At 34.0% G+C, this 21,844-nt stretch overlaps 2 protein-coding genes and 1 pseudogene across 9 annotated transcripts; 2 read left to right on the top strand and 1 right to left on the bottom strand.

Moving 5' to 3' along the window:
• Nucleotides 1–110: 110 nt before the first annotated feature.
• On the bottom strand, nucleotides 111–1,994 carry LOC122036154 (annotated as a pseudogene).
• Nucleotides 1,995–2,034: 40 nt separating this feature from the next.
• On the top strand, nucleotides 2,035–9,107 carry LOC122036153 (putative potassium transporter 8). 8 transcript variants are annotated; one of them, XM_042595383.1, is made up of 11 exons: nucleotides 2,049–2,400; nucleotides 2,477–2,750; nucleotides 3,336–3,674; nucleotides 3,855–4,089; nucleotides 4,165–4,410; nucleotides 4,811–4,864; nucleotides 5,673–5,933; nucleotides 6,964–7,016; nucleotides 7,101–7,224; nucleotides 7,326–7,580; nucleotides 7,949–9,107. In XM_042595383.1, exons 3-11 carry the CDS (start codon nucleotides 3,636–3,638, stop codon nucleotides 8,995–8,997), a joined length of 2,316 nt encoding a protein of 771 aa, XP_042451317.1. In that variant the 5' UTR covers nucleotides 2,049–2,400; nucleotides 2,477–2,750; nucleotides 3,336–3,635; the 3' UTR covers nucleotides 8,998–9,107. The 8 variants fall into 8 exon arrangements, with proteins under 8 accessions (XP_042451316.1, XP_042451317.1, XP_042451315.1 ...); XM_042595381.1 differs by lacking the exons at nucleotides 2,049–2,400; nucleotides 2,477–2,750 and adding an exon at nucleotides 2,757–2,940 and having other exon boundaries at nucleotides 3,336–3,465; nucleotides 3,542–3,674; XM_042595385.1 differs by lacking the exons at nucleotides 2,049–2,400; nucleotides 2,477–2,750 and adding an exon at nucleotides 2,982–3,127 and having other exon boundaries at nucleotides 3,336–3,465; nucleotides 3,542–3,674.
• A 1,560-nt stretch (nucleotides 9,108–10,667) lies between these two features.
• Nucleotides 10,668–13,313, top strand: LOC122036218 (putative disease resistance protein RGA3). The gene has a single exon (XM_042595485.1). It carries the CDS (start codon nucleotides 10,668–10,670, stop codon nucleotides 13,311–13,313), a length of 2,646 nt encoding a protein of 881 aa, XP_042451419.1.
• Nucleotides 13,314–21,844: the final 8,531 nt, after the last annotated feature.

The following is a 21,844-nucleotide window of genomic DNA, read 5'->3' as shown; positions in this document are numbered from 1 at the left end:
GTGGACTTAGTTGTACAGCAAAATTCTATGGTATCTTACATTGCATTTTATTGAAGATAATGCATTTTTTTAAAAAAAAGAAAATTACAATCACATGTTTATATATTCTTTTGCCAAATAACAAATAACAGAGTTAAACTCTTCTTCTGACCAAAAGGAGAAGGCAAACAGAAGTTGAGGAATTAAACTCAGTACTTAATTGGTGAGAGGATATCTAGTTGGGAATCGAGCTTCTCTTCTACAGTCTTTTCAGCCTTCGACCTCAGCTTCATGAGCTGCTTTCTTCCCTCGTATGCTACCTTAGCTCTTTCCTTCCTCTTCTCCTCCAACTCCTGCAATAGGTAGCATTTTTTTTTTTTTGAGATGAATCAGACCCATTAAAATAGAGGAATTTACCAAGAAAATATCCCTGCAAGTTGTATGACATTGGTATGGCTGTCAAACAACTCACTTCAGACAGTTCAATTTGATATGGCCACTTATCCCATATGCTTAAGAAGGGCAGGACCAATAGCTTCAAAGCATGTTTGTAACAACAAATTCATGTGTAACCATCTCGACCTTCTGGCTTATAATTTCACTCTAAACTAGATCACGCAATGATACGGAAGTCTCAGATATAGTGCCATTTCCGGTTCATGATATGATGTGGAGATAGGAATGCAGCATTAATACATTAGGCATTTTTCACTCAATATTTGTCTATTTCATGGGAAAAACAACTTAAAAACTTACAACAATCAAAATCAAAATCAAAATCAAATCCGCTTAAAAATCTACGTCAAATACTAGTTAAGACCACACTTAGTATGTGATTTTTTTTAATCTGCAATAGGAAGCATGCCACTCAACGTCACTAGGGATTTCAGTTTAACTTAAAAAATGTCTGATTCGCTTGTTTATAGAAAATCATAAACCTTCATCATACATCTATGAAACAAACAAAACCACCTAAAGGGCAAATTCAGCCACTATATGTTGACAATTCAGCTCAAGTCAAACTATAATTGACCCTTCAGCTAAGTCAAAATAATTGATCTTCAAGAAATAGCATACATTGTATTTTGAATTGACATAAACGGCAATTTCATCTTTTTTTACCTGCATTGAAAATATAACAGAGAACACTGAGATTTTTTTATTTTTTTTTAAAAAAAGGGTTACAATTCGTTTGAGATTATCCGAGCAAAAATAAAGCACGGATTAAAAGGCCTTTTGAATGCAGTTAAACTACTACTGGTCACAAAACAGAGAATAGCAACAAGGCGATAATATTAATAATAAATGGTCAAAAGAAACATCTTTATCTGTGACACATGTCACGCATGAAGGGCAAAAAATAAGATTGAAATTGATGGATCTAACCTTAATAGTATCGTAGTGATTCCATCCCACCAGAAGAAGATTACTACATAGCGAGAAATTCCATATACTTGAGAGCATCCGGGATAACCATCCTTTTTATCTTGTCGTAAGGCGGGGGCACCCCCTCGTACGCCTTGAGCCGCGCCAGCGCCGCAACTCCACGTTTGGGCTTGTGAGGAATCATCCTACAGAAATAGTAGTTCCATCAGCATACTACAGTAATAAATTTTTAAGAAATTGACAAGAAAGAAGTAGAAAAGGAGACCCTCGGACAGTCCGCCGAAGGATTTTAGAGGGGGCGCGGCGCGGAAGTGGATGGGGCCGTGAGAAGGCTTGGTGTTCATGCGCTTGCGGAGGAAGCGGAGGCACTTCATTTTCTGGCGTACAAGGCCACCGGAGAGGCAGATCTCCTCGTAGCGGATCACGACGACACGCTGCCCGTTGAGAAGCTCCTTCGCGAGGATCGACGCCAGACGCCCCAGCATGTGGTGGCCCGCGTCCACCACCACTCTCGCAGAGCAGAACCCTGACCCCGAAACCATCCTATTCTCTCCCATGCCGTCGCCGACGCCGACGCCGACGCCGACGCCGCCCGCTCGTATCAACTCTTGAAACCGGCGGTGGTCGGTGGTTATGAAGCGAATGGCGGAATAGGGATTTCCCTTTTAGTGTCCATTTAGTGGTTGTTGGGCCTGTTGGGCCTGTTGGGCTCTCATAATCGCCATCACAAGACCCACGTCACCAAAGCCCAACTTGTTAAATATTGAGCCCAAAAATATTTGTAATTAAAAAAATTAAAATAGAAATTTGAAAAAAAAAAAATCTGAGAAATATATTGAAGGATGCAGCCAAAGAGCCGATCCACCAAGAAAGGTGGAAAATTTCAGTTAGAAACCGTTGGAAAGGGCATTTCATCTTCTTCATTCATCAGAGTAGCATTCATTGAGGCAATGCCGGCCTTTGGAGTGGGAAATTAGAGCAGAAGAAGAGTAGTAGACTGTCTGGAAGCACAGCGGAGGCTTTCATGTGGAACTTGTCAGTTTGTGTATTGATTATCAAGATCGGATTCAAATCGAGCACAAAGGTCCAAACTTTCCTTTCTTCCTTGCAGTGGTGGAGTCTCCATCTGTGAGATTTGGAGTGCACTAGCTGTTATAAGAAGCGTTGCGGTAGACATGAAGACAAAAATAAGGGGAATGCACAAGGAAAATGGGGAGGAAAAAGGTGATGGTTTCCAGGATTAGGGTTTGGTCGCTTTCTGAGCGGTACGCGTGACGGGTAAAGATCGCTTTCGGCTCTGGCGCATCGCACTTACGCAGCAGCAGTGCTCCACATGGTTTGGCCCACACCGACTACTCCAATCCATCTTCTCCAGCCACATGCTGGTTTGTGCTTCCCTTTTCGCATTCATTACGAGTAAAATATGGAGTGAAAGAGGCATCTTTCCTTCTGTTACATATCGCAATGTACATTTCTAAATTCCTTCGAGTTCGAGTTTGGCAGAGACCCTTCTGTGAAAAGGATGAAGCTGTTTCCTATAAGTAGATTTTAGAAGGACTGTTGCTGTTGGTAAAAGTAAGTTTGCAATGAAAAAAAGCTTATTTTCTAAGTTAGATCATTAATGCCACCAGTTCTAAGTGTGGTCGTGCTGGACTGGAATGCCTGGAAGATTGAACACTTTGATGCAATACCTCTTCATGTGGTTTTGCTCCCTTTAGTTTTTGCTCTTCTTCATTGCATTAGGATGGCTTCAGTGTCTTTTGTTCGTTCTCCCTTTTTTTTTTTTTGTTTTTGCCATACCTCCCTTTTTTAACTGTAAATCCGCAAGCTTTCTGATTATCTTGGGCGTAGAGGTGGTAGAATCTAGGTCGTGCATGCCAAAAGCAGACTTTGGATTCTGTTGATTGATTTATTCTTCTTATGATTTTGATTTCTATCCACATTAAGTCTTTTTTTTTATTAAATTGCAGATTGGAATGGATTTTTGGATTTTTGTTGTGCTATGATTAAGAACATGGAGCGTTGAAGTGCTAATGACGGAGGAAATTAACAAGTTTATTCACTTGGTGACTGCTTCTTCAAGCTCAGGAACATGAGAGGGTGAGTGATCGGTTCAGATGGATATCTTTGCTTTCAAAACCTTAAAACAATCTTCTGAAAACTTCTTGTTTCCCAGTTGAGGATTTTGTGAAAGTAGTATTCTCCTGAGAGATCTGTGAAAGTAGCAATGAAAGAAATTGCATCTGAAGAAGCCGTTTTGAGTTGAAAAAATGGATCCTGGGACTGGAGGGGCTCCAAAATTTCTCAAGGTTCAGATTCGCAATATGATAAAGCTGCATTAGTTGTGATTATTGTTCATGTTTCTTATGATTGTATTAGTTCATTATGAGGCTGCAATTTACAAGTGGTTATGACAAATTTGAGTGGAAAATACTATAGTGTTCCTTTTTGGAACTTTGACTTTTCTGAAAGCTTTATCTGGTTTCCAGGGAAATTCTTGGAAGGCCACCTTGGTTTTAGCGTACCAGAGCTTGGGTGTTGTTTATGGAGACTTGAGCATATCTCCCTTATATGTCTTCAGAAGTACATTTGCAGAGGATATCAAGCACTCAGAAACAAATGAAGAAATTTTTGGTGTCCTTTCCTTTGTATTCTGGACTCTTACACTTGTTCCCCTTTTTAAGTATGTCTTCATAGTTCTTAGAGCCGACGACAATGGCGAGGGTAAGTTTATGTGAATTTTAAGAGGTCTTTTATTTTATGAACTTGATAACTATTATCTGTTTCATCATTTGGCAGGGGGTACTTTTGCTTTGTATTCTTTGATTTGTCGACATGCCAATGTCAGCCTTCTGCCTAATAGACAGGTTGCAGATGAGGAACTCTCTACTTACAAGTATGAATGCTCTCCAGAAATAGCGAACAGGTCAAGGATCAAAGTTTGGCTTGAGAAGAACAAAAGGCTTCATGTTGCCCTGCTGATTGTTGTTATGCTTGGTACCTGTATGGTAATTGGAGATGGAATCCTCACTCCTTCTATATCAGGTAATTTTATTTGATATACAGTGGTCTCCAGTTGCAGCTGTGCTGAGCACGGGAATGTATGTTAATCCTCCACTAGGATCTTTGTGATAGCATCCCCTATGCTTTTCATTTTTTTTATCTAAATGTTACTATTTGTAGCAAAATTCATGTTAGTCTATTAACTAATATAATCATCAAAATGACTGATAATACGTGTCTTCAATATAAATACTTTGTATATGGAATGCAATTACTCAATCAACAAATGGAGAAAACAAGAACTTAATCAGCAAATGATACCTATCTTACTGATTTATTCATCCGTAGGAAGGAAAAGAATACAAAATCAATTTTATAAATATGATATCATTATGCAAGTTACAATAAATATGCAATAATTTGGGTATCATTTCTTCTACAGTTTTCTCTGCAGTTTCAGGGCTTGAGCTATCAATGTCGAAGGAGCATCATGAATGTAAGTTTACGATTTTAAATTATGTTAGATATTCTTGATCTAGATAATCCCATTTCTATCTCTGTTTTGTTTTACTAGTTTTTTTGACAATGGGGAAGTGTGCAATAATATTATTTGAATAACTGGATTTAGTTAATGTTTCGATTTAAATATTCCTTTTGTTAGTATTAGAACCTTTATTGTTCCCACTTACAACCCTGATTGTTCCCATGTATGACTTTTTTGTTTGCCTGTGCTGCTTTCTTGTAGCTGAATCTAAGCTATATGAGTGCATGGGCAGAACTCACATGCTTAAGGCTGCAGTTAACCGATTGTGACAAGTCATTTAATTATATAGAAAAAATACAGCTTCATTTAGCTATTTCTCTAGTGTTTTTCCTTATTCCTGATTATATTTAGTGTAACATAGGTTGCATGATTATCTATCGTAATTTTATGATAATCGCAGGTTATCTAAAACTTGGTTTCTGTGAGATAGTCATCTAAGTTCAGCACTATGACTAACATACCAAATGAACTAAATTCAAACCATAATATTACAAACCCACAAAATCTGGCACTACTATTGATATGCCATAAACGTGAATTAAGATCTCTAATGTTAACATACTTTTGACAAGTTTTTTGTTTCTTAGACCATGGTCCATGAGTGATTACATTTTTAATGACATTAGTTGACAAGTTGGAGCAATCCAAAATAACTGGAACAAGAGGACTTCACTCGACTAGTCCTTTAGTTTCTAACTTATAATTAGACACCAAGTACATTATACATCCGAATTTGATTCAGTGCTTTGTGCATGTGCAGATGCTGTGGTTCCCATAACATGTTTCATATTTGTATGTTTATTTGCACTTCAACACTTTGGAACTCATCGGGTTGGAATTCTCTTCGCGCCAATTGTTCTAACCTGGCTATTGTGCATAAGTGGACTTGGGGTGTACAATATTGTTCACTGGAACCCACATGTATATCAAGCACTTTCTCCATACTACATGTTTAAGTTCTTGAAAAAGACCAAAAAAGGTGGCTGGATGTCTTTGGGAGGAATTTTGCTTTGCATGACAGGTAATTTTTTCTAGATGGTAACTCTTTAGTAGTTAAGTGCCTATTTAAATGGTGTGAAAATTCTTTATTATGTTCATTCTGGAAAGAATTCAAGTGTTGATCTTGTGAAATAAAAAACGGAAAGATGCTAAAAGAAAGAAACACCTAAGATCAATTAAGTAAATCTAACACACAAAATTCTGAAAAATATTTAACCTACAGCCTTCTTTTTTATTCTTGAGCTTTTAGAAAGGTATACAATCAACATGCGAAAAATCATGACAGTGTATATGTACGACGCTATTGAAATTTATATTGGATGACCAACAATAATTTAATTAACATTGGAATCTATGGAGTCTAATTACTTTTTTATATACCTAAAAATTGTGTACTCTTATCACAAAAGAAAATGAAAATAAGTTCAAAATTTTGTAATACTTGGCAATGTTGCCATAGATAAAACATGGTAGAACATATGAAAAAGCTTCAAGAAGTATTCTCATCCCTGTTGGACCACAGCCCTCTAATCTTCTGCAATATGTTGACAGTTTCCGTCCTTGAGGTCTGAGGACCCTTTTATTTCAAATATTTGAGCCTCTCCTGATCACCATGCCTCATCAACTCCCAAAAACCTTTGTAATTTTCCCTTGTAAGTAAATCTTGAATACAGCCTGACCAAGTGCTGTCTCTTTTTATTTTAAACTTGATTAGCCTTCCACTGCACATGGTACTACTAAGTGTCTCTTTTCACTCATTCTTTAATTTATTGTATTTTTCACTAAATTAATGATAAAAAATATTAGTCATCTGATTTATGCCCAGTCTTTTCCTAAGATATCAACTTGAGTGAACCAATAAACTAGCTTGGACTAGGTGAGACAATTGGGTGCTAAAACAATGTTGGGTTGGATTTGCATATCAGGTGGCTGTCTGTGTTCTCACATAGATTGCTTTTTTGATGGTTCCACTTTCCAGTAAACATTATGGAAGTTCTACCATTTACCAGCACATTGACTAAAATTATTGCTGGATTATTGCATGATAACAGGATCAGAGGCAATGTTTGCAGATCTTGGCCATTTCTCATACACTGCAATTCAGGTTCTTTTTTCTGCAAATACCAATTTAATATCAATTTTCTTTTATCCTTCACTATGAAACTAGTGCCTAATATGGTTATTGCAGATTGCTTTTACTTTCCTGGTATATCCCTCGTTGATTTTGGCATACATGGGCCAAGCTGCTTTCTTGTCAATGAATCATAATCCTTACACCAATCACCCAATTGGATTTTATGCATCAGTTCCAGGTACACACTCTAAATTCATGCGATGATTCCTTGCTATTATGCAACTTCGTATTCAGTTTGTTTTTATAGAGACTAAATTTTATTTGGGGTTGTTTCTGAAGAATGTATAAGATGGCCTGTACTTGTGATAGCAATACTAGCTTCAGTAGTCGGGAGCCAAGCAATTATTAGTGGAACATTTTCAATCATTAATCAGAGTCAATCTCTTGGATGCTTTCCAAGAGTCAAAGTGATTCACACATCTGAAAAAATTCATGGGCAAATCTATATACCTGAGATCAATTGGATGCTTATGATCCTCTGTATGGCTGTTGCTGTTGGATTTCGAGACATAAAGCGCATGGGAAATGCTTCTGGTACGCGTATATAGATAGCTTCTGTCTCTTTTCATTGAACTACATTTTTTTCCCCAATTCCTTCTCTTAACCTATGTTGGATTGGATTTAGTCTGTAAATGGCAGGATTGATTTGCATCCTAAGATACTATGAAATCATTTCTGCCTAAAATGTGAACTTGAAGACTATTCACATCATATTACTACTTGAGCAACTCACATTAACTCAACAAACTGGGTGTAATTATTTAAGCATATTCACTGATTGTTATTAGATTCTACTTATTCGAGCACATACTTGTACAATAAATGAACCTTGTGATCTTCCTACATGACTTTCGCCAGATCTCTGTGATCGTGACTTATTTTTCTGTTTGCTCATATTGCAGGACTGGCAGTCATCACAGTTATGCTGGTGACCACATGCCTCACTTCCCTAGTTATGTTCCTTTGCTGGCAGAAGCCTCCATGGGCAGCCCTCACATTTCTACTCTTCTTTGGCTTCATTGAGATCCTTTATTTCTCTGCCTCACTGATCAAGTTCCTCGAGGGCGCCTGGCTTCCCATCCTACTCGCTCTCTTTCTCATGACAGTTATGTTTGTTTGGCATTATGCCACAATCAAGAAATACGAGTATGACCTATATAACAAGGTATCCTTGGACTGGCTCCTCGCACTTGGCGACAAGCTTGGCATTGTTCGTGTTCCTGGCATTGGGCTTGTTTTCACCGATATCATATCTGGTGTGCCTGCACACTTCTCACGCTTCGTCACCAATCTCCCAGCATTCCACCACATCCTAGTCTTTGTCTGTGTCAAATCTGTTCCTGTCCCATTTGTGCCTTCTTCTGAGAGATTCCTCGTCGGACGTGTTGGGCCACCTAGTCATCGTTCCTACAGATGTATTGTACGTTATGGATATCGTGACGTTCACCAGGACATTAACTCCTTTGAATCTGAGCTCATTGCAAGTTTATCAGATTTTATACTACTCAAAGCGAGAACCAGTGTAGAAACATCAAGCGAGTCGGCAAACACTACTTTCGAGAATAGACTTACTGTCATCGGAAGCAATGAGCATGTGCCCTATCCTGGTTGTGGCACCCTACAATCGAGCAATATTAATGCAGCTGAGCTCGCCAGCATGGAAGACACAATAGAATTATTGGCACACGCAAGTGCAGGAAAGAAAGGTAAGTCGGCTTTGTCGGAGACTGCAATTGAAGAGCTGGAGGATCTACTGGCAGCACGTGAATCCGGGTGTGCATTTATACTTGGGCATTCGCACGTTCAAGTGAAGCCAGGGTCATCGATCATGAAGAAGTTGGCAATCAATGTTGCTTACAACTTCTTGAAAAGAAATTGCCGAGGACGGGATGTCTCTCTGCGCCTCCCGCCTGCATCCCTTCTCGAGGTTGGGATGGTTTATGTTCTGTGATCTAGTTCAAGTGTATATCTTTACGAGTGATATGCTGTGAGGTTGCAGGAAAAACACTAACAGTGCTAATATATATGTTGTGTATGAAACTGGATAGTGTTCGATGGATCCTTGAACTTTTATTTTTGTTTTGTTTTTTTTTTATTGCTTAACGAACATGTTCACGAGCTAACGAGTCAAATATTGTGAAGCTTGAGCTTGGTTTGTTTATCTTAACCAGCCTTATTAAACGAGCTCAAACAAACTTTTATCGAATCGAGCTTCGAATAGCTCACGAGCGACTTGACTCATTTACATCTCTATTGGTTGACTTAAAAATTGATTATTATTTATCAGAATAATTATTTATTAAATTTTTATTTATAATCTTATTAAAAGTTATCATAAAATTGCAAAAAATTAAAACTTAAATAGTAAAAATTTTCTAAAAATATATCAAAATAAATTGTACTTGATATTTTTAAATTTTTTATTAGCTAATATTAATATAAATATTATTCAAATATTAACAAGAAATCACTAAAAAACTGGATGATATTTTAAATTTTTTTAGCAACCAAAATTATTATAATTATTGGCTATATTTTTAGATAAATTTTTGGATTGATATTTTAAATACAAACAAATTCGTTAAGTGATTTTGTATATATATATATATATAATTTGAATCAAACTATATATTTAAGTCGAGCTTGAGCTGAGAAAAATTAAGCTTGAATCTGTTACTGTTCAACTCAACTCGGTTCAATTACCTCTCTAGTCAAACGTAATTTTAGTGATAACAAAATTATAATTTACTACAAATATAACTTTGATTAGTAAATCTAACTTTCAGTAAAAAAATTCAATATTATCTATCAAATTTAATTTTGACTAGTAAAATATTACACTGGTCAAATAAATTCAACTAGTAAAAAAATTAAATATTACTGGTTAAATATAACTTTGGTTAGTAGAAAATTATCAACTAAATCAAACTTTGGTAAGTAAGAAAAGTATACATTAACCGCAAAATTTAACTCTGGCTATTAAAATTTTAAATTGTTTGTCAAAATAAATTTTGATCGATAATTATAACTATTTATCAGTTAAATTCATTTTGACTGATAATTTTAAATATTTATTTACCAAATTAATAATTTTTAATCCCTGAGTTACTATCAAGTTCCATCGTTCTTTCTACTACCACAAGATCTATCTCTTCCTCCTCTGACTAATTGCCACGTGCAGTTATTCGCTTGGTTTTCTGCATCGTGATCCCTCACCTGCCTTGCACCTTCACGAACAGAGCTATTTAACCATGATGGATCGTCTCAACTTGCTCGTCACGGAAGATTGCATCCTCCCTGAGGCTTATGGATCTCAAGAAAGAACAGCGTCAAATAATATATATTGCATCTATTATATACAGTTTACTCTTTGTTTTAATCATCAAAGCTATTACAATATTGTTTTTGCTAATAATTAATTTAGGATTTGATGTAATGGATTACTCACTATGCAGTTTTCTTTTTCCTCTTTCTTGACTTAATCATCTCAATAAATTTCATAAAATCACGGTTTTCATAAAGTTTTATAGATCATTTTTTTTAACTCAACGGTTTCTTCAGGGTACTCCAGGAAAGTTATGCACAAGAGTTTGAAGATAAAGAAACTTTTATTTCATGGACATGGCCACAGAAACTCAAGTGTTTGGTCGATGCAGTGAGATAAACCAATTGATAGATATGCTGTTGGATACATCTACCTCTGACACCGACGACAACATATCAGTCGTGTCTATTGCCGGCAGAAGAGGAGTGGGAAAGACCACTGTCGCACAATCTGTTTATTGTAATCGAAAAGTGGAAAAGCATTTTGATCTAAAGGCATGGATTTGCTTTAAATCGAAGCCATTTCAATTGAGAATTTCTATGATAGACATGACTAGATCTGCTCCTATGGAAATATCTGACTATGACAATGATCTTCTCGATCTTCTCGATCTCGATAGAATCGAAGAGATTCTTTGTGAGGTGTTAAAAGGAAACAAGTATTTAATCGTGCTGGATAGTGTATGGGACGAGAGGAACTGGAAGGAGATGAGGTCTTATTGGCTCGTGTTGTACGCTATATTTGATCAATTGGGGAAAGAAGGTAGCAAAATCTTGGTCACTACTTGTTCTCATGATGTTGCAAACTATCTGAACGCAAGGGGCGCAATAGTTTTGAAGTGCTTAAAAGACCAAGTGTTTTGGAAGCTTTTCCGATCATGCGCATTTGGTGATGATGCAAATTTATCAGAAAATTTAGAATGCATTGGTCAGGAAATATCTAACAAGTTGGTCGGTCTTCCTCTCGCCGCAAAGGTTGTAGGAGGTCTACTTCACTCAAGAATGGAGGAACACTACTGGAGGGATGTCTTAGACAATATGTCATGGCAACAGGACCAAGAAACTGATGGAATTCTCACATCTCTAAGATTGAGTTATGAGTTCCTTCCCCAACACCTCAAGCCTTGCTTTCTTTATTGTTCTCTGTTTCCTGAGGAACACCGATTTGAAAAGGATGCATTAGTACATTACTGGATGGCACTGGATTATATAGGATCATGCGCAGAAGGGGGGGAGGGGGAGAAGAGGACTCCAGAGGATGTAGGACGAGATTATTTTACTGAATTACAACACAGATCATTCTTCCAGAAGAGAAAAATGCTAGAAACTTCGAAGACGGAATTTTATGTGACGCACAGTCTTCTTCACGATGTTGCAAAATTTGTCGCTGGGGACGTAATTTACCGATATGAATATGGCAATTTTATACGACCAAGAATTCCCAATGAGGTCTGTCACCTGTATCTCGGCTCCACTGACTGGGTTAATGTCTTACGGCGTCAAATTAGTGAAGTGAAGAAGCTGCAAAGCTTGGTGGTACATCCTCCTCCGTACACAGACTCAACGGTGGTAGACTTGAAAGCCATATTTACAGCATTATCAAATGTACGCATTTTGATATTCCTAGATCAGGATGTGGCTACTCATGTTCTAACTGAGTGCGTTGATTCTATGCTACAACTGCGATATCTTGAAGTGGCTGGTGGAGCAGAATGTTATAAGCCCTGGGGGGGCAATCATCTGTGTCACTTGCAAGTCCTGAAAGTCACAAAAATTAAATATAGGCTCGATGATATATCCTTTGGCAGTTGTTTGACTCAAGTTTTTGCTAAATTAAACAACCTGCGCCATTTATACATGGACTTTTATTCTGCTGTGTCTGGAATTGGGCTCTTGACTTCGCTGCAGGAACTGAGCAGGGTCTTTAAAGTTGGAGAACATGAGGGCAAGATAAGTCAGCTAAAGCATCTCAATCAACTTCGAGGATCCCTTCTAATCAAAGGTTTGGAAAATGTCAGAGACGAGAGAGAAGCAAAGGAAGCCATGTTGGAGAATAAAGAATACCTTGAAAAATTGGACTTGTGTTGGTCTCCTGCAGATAAGGTTAATGCTGCCAGTATTGAAAGGAACGAGAATGTTCTCCGAGGACTCCAGCCTCACTCCAACCTGAAAGAGCTAAAAATTATTAGTTATTGGGGTCCAATGGCTCCGAGTTGGATTAGTGAAACAAAATTGTCGAACATAGAGAGGATTGAACTATTCGGTTGTAGGATCATGCAAGTCTTCCCTCCACTCGGAGAACTCCCTTTGCTCAGGGTTCTACGTCTTGTTAATCTGGATTTCCTGGAATATATTGGTAACGAAGTCTATGGTAAGGCTGATGATCAGGCTTTCCCAATGCTGGAGGAGCTCGTATTACTTCGCCTGTTGCAATTGAAAGAATGGTCAGAACCAAAAGGTGGTGGTAAAATTACAATGATGCCTCGCCTTCGTATTTTGGAAATCCAACAATGCCGGGAGTTGAAGCTGCCTATCCCCTTCGCATTGGATTCGCCACTCGGAGAATTTAAAGTTGGCCTTTATTCGCCTAAACTCAAAGGCATATCATTGCTCACTACTTATATTCCAGTTAACTGCAAGCTTTCCGGACTCAAAATTTTGTCTATTGGTCCAACGTCCAAAGTTGAAAGATTCAGTGGTGATGAGAACGAGTGGTTTGAACGACTCACGTCTCTTGAGGAGCTAAGGTTCACCGATTGCGAAGATCTGAAGTCACTACCCGCTACTTTGAGAAGCCTTCCATCTCTTAAGAGGCTGCATATAGACAAGTGCCGTCAAATTCACTTCCTGCTGGAGGAACTTCCTGCTGCCTTGGAAGAGTTGAACATGATTGATAACTGCCTGCAGCAGGCAACATCTGCTGGAGCCAAACCTGCAGAATAACTTCCTGGGAGTTAGAATTTTGTAATTATTATCAATCTTTGAGCCCGTTCTTGCTTTAGTTAAGACAATAACATTTTATATATAAGTATACTTAGAACTAGGATCAGTAATTACGTTTTAGAAAATTAAGAAAACTCATCGTAGTCCTTGATACGGGTCATGTAAATGGATGCAGCGACGACATGGTGGTCAAAGTTAAGGGTGAGCGGTCAACTCGTCAAATCGATCAATCCGCTTATATCGACCCGAACTGAACCGAAAAAAAAATAATCCGTCGGATATAGGGTCGGATGTAGGGTCTTGATATTACATTATCTGCATGATCTAGTAAGGCTGAATAGTTTTTTATCCCAATAATCGAATCAACCCGATCCGTGATCACCCCTACTTATAGCAACTATTGTTGATAAGTTGCTACACATTGTAGCAGCTATAAGCTACTACATGTTATAGTAGTTATTTCTGATTAGCTGTCGATAAGCTACTACATGTTATAGTAGTTATTTCTGATTAGCTGCTACAACGTATAATGAGTAATGTTTATTATCATTTTAAAATATTTTATTTTTTTTGTTGTACTTATATTTATATTTTATATTTCATTGGATATAGGGTCGGATATCCAAATAACTGATAATCCGTCAGATATATGATACATAAGGACCGTCGGATATAGGACGGGATGTAGGCCCTGATATTGCATTATCTGATTTAGTAAGGCCGGATAATTTTTTACCATAATAACCGAATCAACCCGATCCATGATCACCCCTAGTCAAAGCTAAAGCTCATCCCGATAAAAATACAGGCTATTAGGAAGAGATCCGATCGACCTTACGGTCGATTAGGCATAATTGGTTTAATTAGTACTTTACTCTAATTAAAAAGATAACAAATTCGGCCAGATAAAAGGTTGACCGAGTGTAAGTCATTTAGCCTTATAAATTCTTCTAGATGCGTCCGGTCAAGGAAAGACCGTTTGGACTCAGAAATACTTATCCTTCTAAGTATCTTCATATACATCCGATCGGACCAAAAGTCGGCCGAACTTAAAGATACTTAACCTCATGACATTTCATATGAGTGCCCGATCGAATAAATCATTTGAAAATTGATTATTGAAGATATCTTAGTACTAGGATTGCCTATATTGATCTGCTTACTTCCTGGGAGTTAGAATTTTCTAATTATCAATCATCCAATTCACATGAGGTATTATAGTGCGGAACCAACTAAAATGACTAGATGCAAAAGGGGAACTAACTCAATCTGATTTGACCAAGTCTGGAATGGATTTTTAGTTTGCACTGGAAACCAACAAACTTTGCGCCCGCCGGGAATATTTGATGCTTTGTAAAGTTGTCAAAATAATAAAAATATATATATAAGAGAAAAGATGGTTTATAAAAAGGCAAAATAAATGAAACTTTATTTCTTGTTTCCTCCACCATTTTCTGCTACAAGAAAATAATCTAATGGATAATCTTTCATAAGAAAATAGTGCAATAAAAATATTTATGATATTCATTTTTAGTTTTAAATATAATTAAACTGTGATGTTAATTTTAAAAATCAACATCACAATAGTTATTATAGTAAAAGATATTTCTCATAATCCGTCTCCAAGTTATGTGAAGAAAAATAAATTATGAGATCAATTTATAGTTAATCGTTAGGTGTGATGACTAGAAGATGGGTAGACTTTTTTTTTCCAAACATCAATAATCGTTGTATCAAATATATGCATGTAAAAGGGGAGAAAATTTTATTTAATTTAAGAGAAAAAAATTATTGTAAGGAAAGAAAAAAGCTTTGGCAGGTAAAATGGAAAGATAAGTACCTTTTAGGTATTCTCAAATCTTGGAGTACTTTTTCTTAGATGTGCCCTTTAGAAAATTATCTGTCTATAATTAAATATCTATCATTTTATATGGCGTTTTATAATCTTAACAAAGTCAACCATGATTCATTTTCATTGATTCATTTGGACATTGGACATGACTCATCATAATTCTAGAGAAACCTTATGTTCATTTTGACTGTATCGTGAACAATTTTGACTTGAATTTCAAGAAACGAAAATAATTTATTTGATAAAGGTTTAAGTGGGGTTGAGTATTAAATTAAAATTAGATTAATTGAACTGTTAAAATTGAATTATTTAAAATTCAACTAACTTTTACATTAATTGAACCGAATGAATTATTTCATTAAAATTTAATAAACTATATCAAAGTAAAATAGCTAAATTCCATCAGTAACTGAATTAGTCAATTTTTTTAAAAAATATTAAAACTTTTTAATAAAAATTTAATCTATTTAATAAAAATAAAAAAAAGCTTAATTGATTTTCAAAATTCAAAACAAAAAGACATTCAAAAGTTCATAATCTAGATGATGATTCTGAACATTACTCTAACTCAATTCACACAGACACATAGAAAACATTAGTTGATTAAAAGGGGACAAACATCACGATTCTTGTAAGAAAAATTATATGAGAGTCCGAATGAAAAGGAAGAATTGCAAATATTGTTGTGCAGAAAAATAAAGACTATCCATTGTGTCCATTGTGGGCATTAGCATGTGGGAAAGACCACTCTCATGAAGTATGCTTATAATAATTGTGAACTAATTTTATCAAATTTTGATCACAAACAATGGGACCGGTCCATGTACTAAATTCATTTGATTTGAAAATGGTTATGAAAAGAATTATAAAATCATTGTCATCTACTTGTAATCTTTTGATCTTGAGCTTTCGACTCTTATTTATGCTACTGCGGTTAAAATGAAGCTCTACAATTTTTAAAGGGAAAAATCTTTCTAATAGTGATGAATGATGTGTGATAAAATGGATGAGACCTAGATGAATCTATGCTCAGCATTTGAATGGGAGGTAAATGGTAGTAAAATTATAATCACTGTGTTTTCAAAATAAAACATATTTTTGGAAGCCAATAGAATAGTAGTTCAGTTTGTTTGGTTTTTTATAAAAGTTTGATTAATTCGGTTATGTTAAAAAAAAATTGTTTGTTTGGTTTCGATTTAAACACTTCAATTAGTTTGGTTATTAACTAATTACTCACTCCTAAAAATAGTGTAAAATCATACACACCTATATTTTGTATTTCCAACTTTGAGATTGTAGAGATTGACTAGTCTATTCAAGATATTCAGCACTGTCTATTATGGTATAAGTTTTATCAGAATCAGTTTGTGCAAACTTATAAGACCTGATTTTTTTAGAGCAAAATAAGCATAAAATAATTTTCAGTAGAAGTGGAAAGCAAAGTGAATTTTAACGAATTTTTCATCGTAAAGGGGAAAATCCAAAACAAATGCAACCTTACAATGGACAAACAAATCCAAAATAATGTTAAACAAAATGGGGGCAGATGACTACCTAATAGCATGGAATAAAATAAGTAATTCCAATAAATCAAATTGTTATCTTAATTATATTCATCGCTAAAAAAATGATAATCATAAGAGTATAATTCCGATATAAATTTTATATCAACTAAACACCTTATAGCTATCAAACACACTCTAAATTAGTTGAGATATTTCTTCAAAAACATCTGCTTGAGAAGTTTCTTGGCCGAATACTTTATCAAAAGTGAAGGATTAGGTCTGGGTTGTTTATATTTTTTGATAAACACATATAATTTATATTACAAATGGCTGAACAGATGTGGTGAAAAAGCGCCGAACAACCATTAACAAAAGTATTAGAAAGACATATCTATATTTATCAAGTTAATCTAGCAGCCAAGAGAATCAATGGATATTGAAAAAGAAACAATATATCCAAGTGTACTACTTGATTCAATATCATGTAAACGAGGATAAATCTTCAGGATATGTGAATATTTCCTTTAAGTTCTTACAAATGCAAGAAGAATTTTAAAATTCTTATGTTAAATAAACATCAATACCAATATCATGTTATACAGTTTTTTCACATATTCATTATTTGAAGTTATGCATCTACAAGACGATCTTGCAAATTTATTGACCTTATTTACCGATTTTATATCAGTTTAGTTTGTTCAATTTTAATGACAAAATTTAATTGGTTCGATTAATCTAAATAAAAATTAAAGTTTGATTATTTCACTTCTAAATAATTAATTCGGTCGGTTCGATTTTAACCGAATACTCAGTCTTAGATTGAATATCATGGGTGCAAGCTAATAATTGCAAAATTTGTTGGGGGCAATTCTTCAATTAAATAGAGAAGAAATATGTTAGAGGGATTTTTTGAAAAATAAATTGTGGTGATAATGATTAGTTCCTCCTTATATTAAATTAAGTGGTGATTATTTGTCATCACATTGAAACTATACCTTGTGTATTATTCCTTATTTCTGAAAAAAATATAATTTTAAAAAGGACAAACTAGGTCAAAATTAAATAGGCAAAATTACATTTAACCAACTAAAGGAAAAAAAAGTTTGGAGGAAATAGGGCTAGAATAAATCGAGTACTCTGTCTAAAATTAATTTATTCTTTCGTAATCTTACAGAATTTATTTCTAGAGAAAAATTTATAGGGAAGAAGAATATTTGATAAAGATTATCTTTATAGTTGAAGGAAGATAGATCAAAAATCATCCAATTTTAAATGTATAAGTTGATCATGTGATTTACATCTTTTAACATAATCTGAGAATGAAATATGAGGAATGTTTGGGATAAGCATAATCACCTTTTACTATAAAAGAGCATTGACAAGAATACAGTTAATATAGTCAGGCAAAAATTTTTATGTCAACTAAATACCTTGTAGCTATTAAGGACACTTTGAATTAGTTGAAATATTTCTCAAAAATATTTCATTGAGAAGCTTCTTGACCGAATAATTTATCAAAAGTGAAGGACTACATTTGGGATGTTTATATTGCTTTGATGAACATTTATAATTTATATTACAAATGGCGGAGCAAATGTGATAAAACAACGCCAAACAACTACTAACAAAAGTATAATGGAGACATACCATTATTAGTTAAGTCAATCTCACAGCAAAGAAAATCAATGGAGGCTGAAAAAGAAACAATAGATGCAATTGAATTGCCTAATTATATTATATAAAAGAGAACACTCTACAAAATAAATATTTTCTTTAAGTTCCTACAAAGAGAAAGTTTAGTATGACAGAACTTTAAAATACTTATGTTAAATAAACATTAATACCAATATCGTGTCATGTAATTTTTTTTTTCACATCTTCTTTTCTTCCACTCTGAAGCTTTGTATTTGCAAGATGAGTTTACAAATTTGTCATAACTTGGTTATCAACTAAATTTATCAATTTTATATTGGTTTTATTTGTTCAATTTTAATGGCAAAATGTAATGAATTCAGTTAATTTTAAAAAAAAAGTCCGATTAGTTCAATTTCAAATAATTTAATTCGGTTAGTGCAATTTTAAGTTTTAATCAAATGCTCAGTCCTAATAAAAAAGTCAGAAGGTCTACCACTTAATGCAAAATTTGTTGAGGTCATTCTTCAATTTCATAGAGAGTAAAGAAAACAGAAGGTCTACCACTCAATGCAAATTTAAAATTTGTTGAAATCATTTTTCAAGTCAATAAAGAAGAAATATGTTAGAGGAATTTTTTGAAAAACAAATTGTATATTAGTTCTTCCTTGTCTTAAATTAAGTTATGACTATTTATCGATTCATTTGAAATTCTACCTTGTGTCTTGTTCTTTGTTTCCGAAAAAATATAATTTTGAAAAGGACAAACTAGTTCAATAATAAATAAACTTGAATTACATTTAACCAACTAAAGGGAAAAAAAAGTTTGGAGGAAATAGAGCTAGCTTTTTTGAGTGAATTAACAAACCGAGGATTCTTTCTAAAAGTAATTGATTCCTTCATGAACTTGTAGAATTTATTTCTAGAAAATAAATTTATAGTAAAGAAGAAAATTTGATAAAAATTCAATCTCTTATCTTTGTAGTTGAAGGAAAAGTGACCGCGAATCATCCCAATTTTTAATGTTGATTGTCTGAACTAAAGGAAGTAGCTTATGATGCTGATGATGTACTGAACTTGTTCCAATATAACGACCTAAAAGAGTACTAGAGTGATGATCAATGCTATAAATGATGTTTTGTATTTATTGTTATTTAATAAGCACTGCCTAGAACAATTGCATGATGTCCTTCAAAAGTTCTAGAAACTAGTTGATGATTCTTTTTAAAACTATCTCAGAGTCATATACATGCACACAGATACAATAGAAAATATGAGTTCATTAAAAGATGACAAACAACTTCAATTCTTGTAGCAAAATTATATGGGTATAAAAATGAAAAGGAAGAGTTGTAAATGTTGTTTGTGATACCTATAACAAATAAAGATTATTCATTGTGTCCATTGTGAGCTTTGCAGCATGGGGAAGACCACTCTCATGCAGTATGTTTACAATTGTGAATTAATTTCATTAAACTTTGATTCAAAGCTTGAGTTCATGTATCAAATTTATTTGATTTGAAAATGATTATGGTGAGAAGCATAAAATCACAATATTCTTGTAATAAATCAATTGATCTTCAGCTTTACACTCTTGTTTTTAATTTGCTATTACGGTAAAAATGAAGTTTCTAAATTTGTTAGGAAAAAAAAATTAATAGTGATTGATAATGTGTGGGATGAAATAGATGAGGCCGAATTTATCGGCATATGAATTAAAAGCAAATGGTAGTAAAATTATAATTAAATACTATCATATTCAAAATATTTTAAATTTTTGGAAGTCAACAAAATTAATAAACTTTCAAGGACAGTTGGAAATAAAATTTCAAAATTTATTCAATAATCGTGTTGGTGTTAACAAACTTTAGATCAACCGAAATAATTTACCAAATCAAATTAATTTAGAAATTCAGTTCAGTTAATTAAAAAGTTCTATAATTTTAAAAAATAATTATTTTAATTAAATTGGTTAAACTTATCTTTATAATAAATAATTAAAAACAAAAGAAAATTAAGATTTTTAGTTTTTTATTAAACTGATTAATTTTTTATTAAAATTTTTAATTGTTTTTGAAAAAAATCCATTAATTCAGTCCGACGGAATTAATCGATTTATATCGGTCGGTTTATTTGATTTTAATTGCAAAACTTGATCAGTTGAAAAAAAAAAAATTAGTTAGTTCAATTTTGAATAATTTGGTTCGATCAATTTAGGTGGTTTAATTTTAACCAAATGTTCAGTCTTAGTTGGTGCTACCAATCATCCTAAATTAAATATCATCGATGTAAGTATTTAGAAGGTCTATCACTCGCTAATCCAAAAAAAGAAGTATGTTGGAAGGATTTTTCAGAAATCAACTTGTGGTAATATAGACTAATTCTTGTTTTTCTTAAATTAAGTTTTAATTATCCGCTAGAACATTTAAAACTCTGCTTTGTGTATTGTTTCTTGTGTCTGAACAAAATATAATTTTAAAAAGGACAAACTAATTCAATATTAGATAGCCTTGAATTACATTCAACCAAATGAAGGGAAGAGTTCGAAGAAAATAATAAAAATTCAACCCCTTGGTTCAAGCAAGATGAAATGAGTTGTTCCTACTTCTTTGGTTTACAAGATCCATACATATAATGATCAAAATTTCAAAACTTACAATCACAAGATCACAGGACCTTAAATCTATCATACATATACCCAACAGAGCATTAAAAATATATTTTACAGAAAGAAATTGTCACGAATAATAACCGGACTACACTTTTAATAATTATAGTAAAATTAAGTAACAGAGCTTAATCTTCGGTTAAGGTGACGATCATTCTAATCTCCTCTAATAGGAAGAAAGGAGAGATCTCAATCATTATCTAACCCTATAAGAATCATGTCCTGTATATAGTTTTAAATTTATTTCTATTATCAACTGATAACACACATAAAATTTACATTCATTAAATCAAACTCATAATTAAACATCCATTAAATCACTGTTGGGTTTAATTCTTATATATATATATATATATATATATATATATATATATATATATATATACAAACAAATAAACTACTAGATTATGCAAAAATATAAACTAAAAAGGGTCTTCGGGTTGTGCCACCAACACTCCGAACCTTCTCACTGGTCAACACCTCTCGTCTCATGTGTCTCATCTCTTGAAATAATTCAAACGATGAGTTTACGGACTCAGCATGTTTAAAACCATGGTATGTAATAATTAACGCTTATAATATGATGTACTAAGTAAAATACATGCTAGGTAACTTAGGACTTGACTGTTGCATATCATAGATATGAACATAAGCATAGATACTGACATAAGCATAAGAACATAACAAAGCATAAGCAAATAAATAAGCTTAAACATGAGAATAAACATAATCAGAAGCATGTGTATAAACATAGGCATAAATATACTTGCATGACATAAACATACATACTAAAGATAAGCATAAACATAATTATATATGAACCTATCATGAAGATAACTTGAAGATAAGCATAATCATAAACGCAAGGCCACAC

This window comes from Zingiber officinale, unplaced genomic scaffold (assembly GCF_018446385.1).
Source record: "Zingiber officinale cultivar Zhangliang unplaced genomic scaffold, Zo_v1.1 ctg134, whole genome shotgun sequence".
In the NCBI taxonomy this organism is placed as follows: domain Eukaryota; kingdom Viridiplantae; phylum Streptophyta; class Magnoliopsida; order Zingiberales; family Zingiberaceae; genus Zingiber; species Zingiber officinale.
This window is presented reverse-complemented; position numbering and strand designations above follow the sequence as displayed.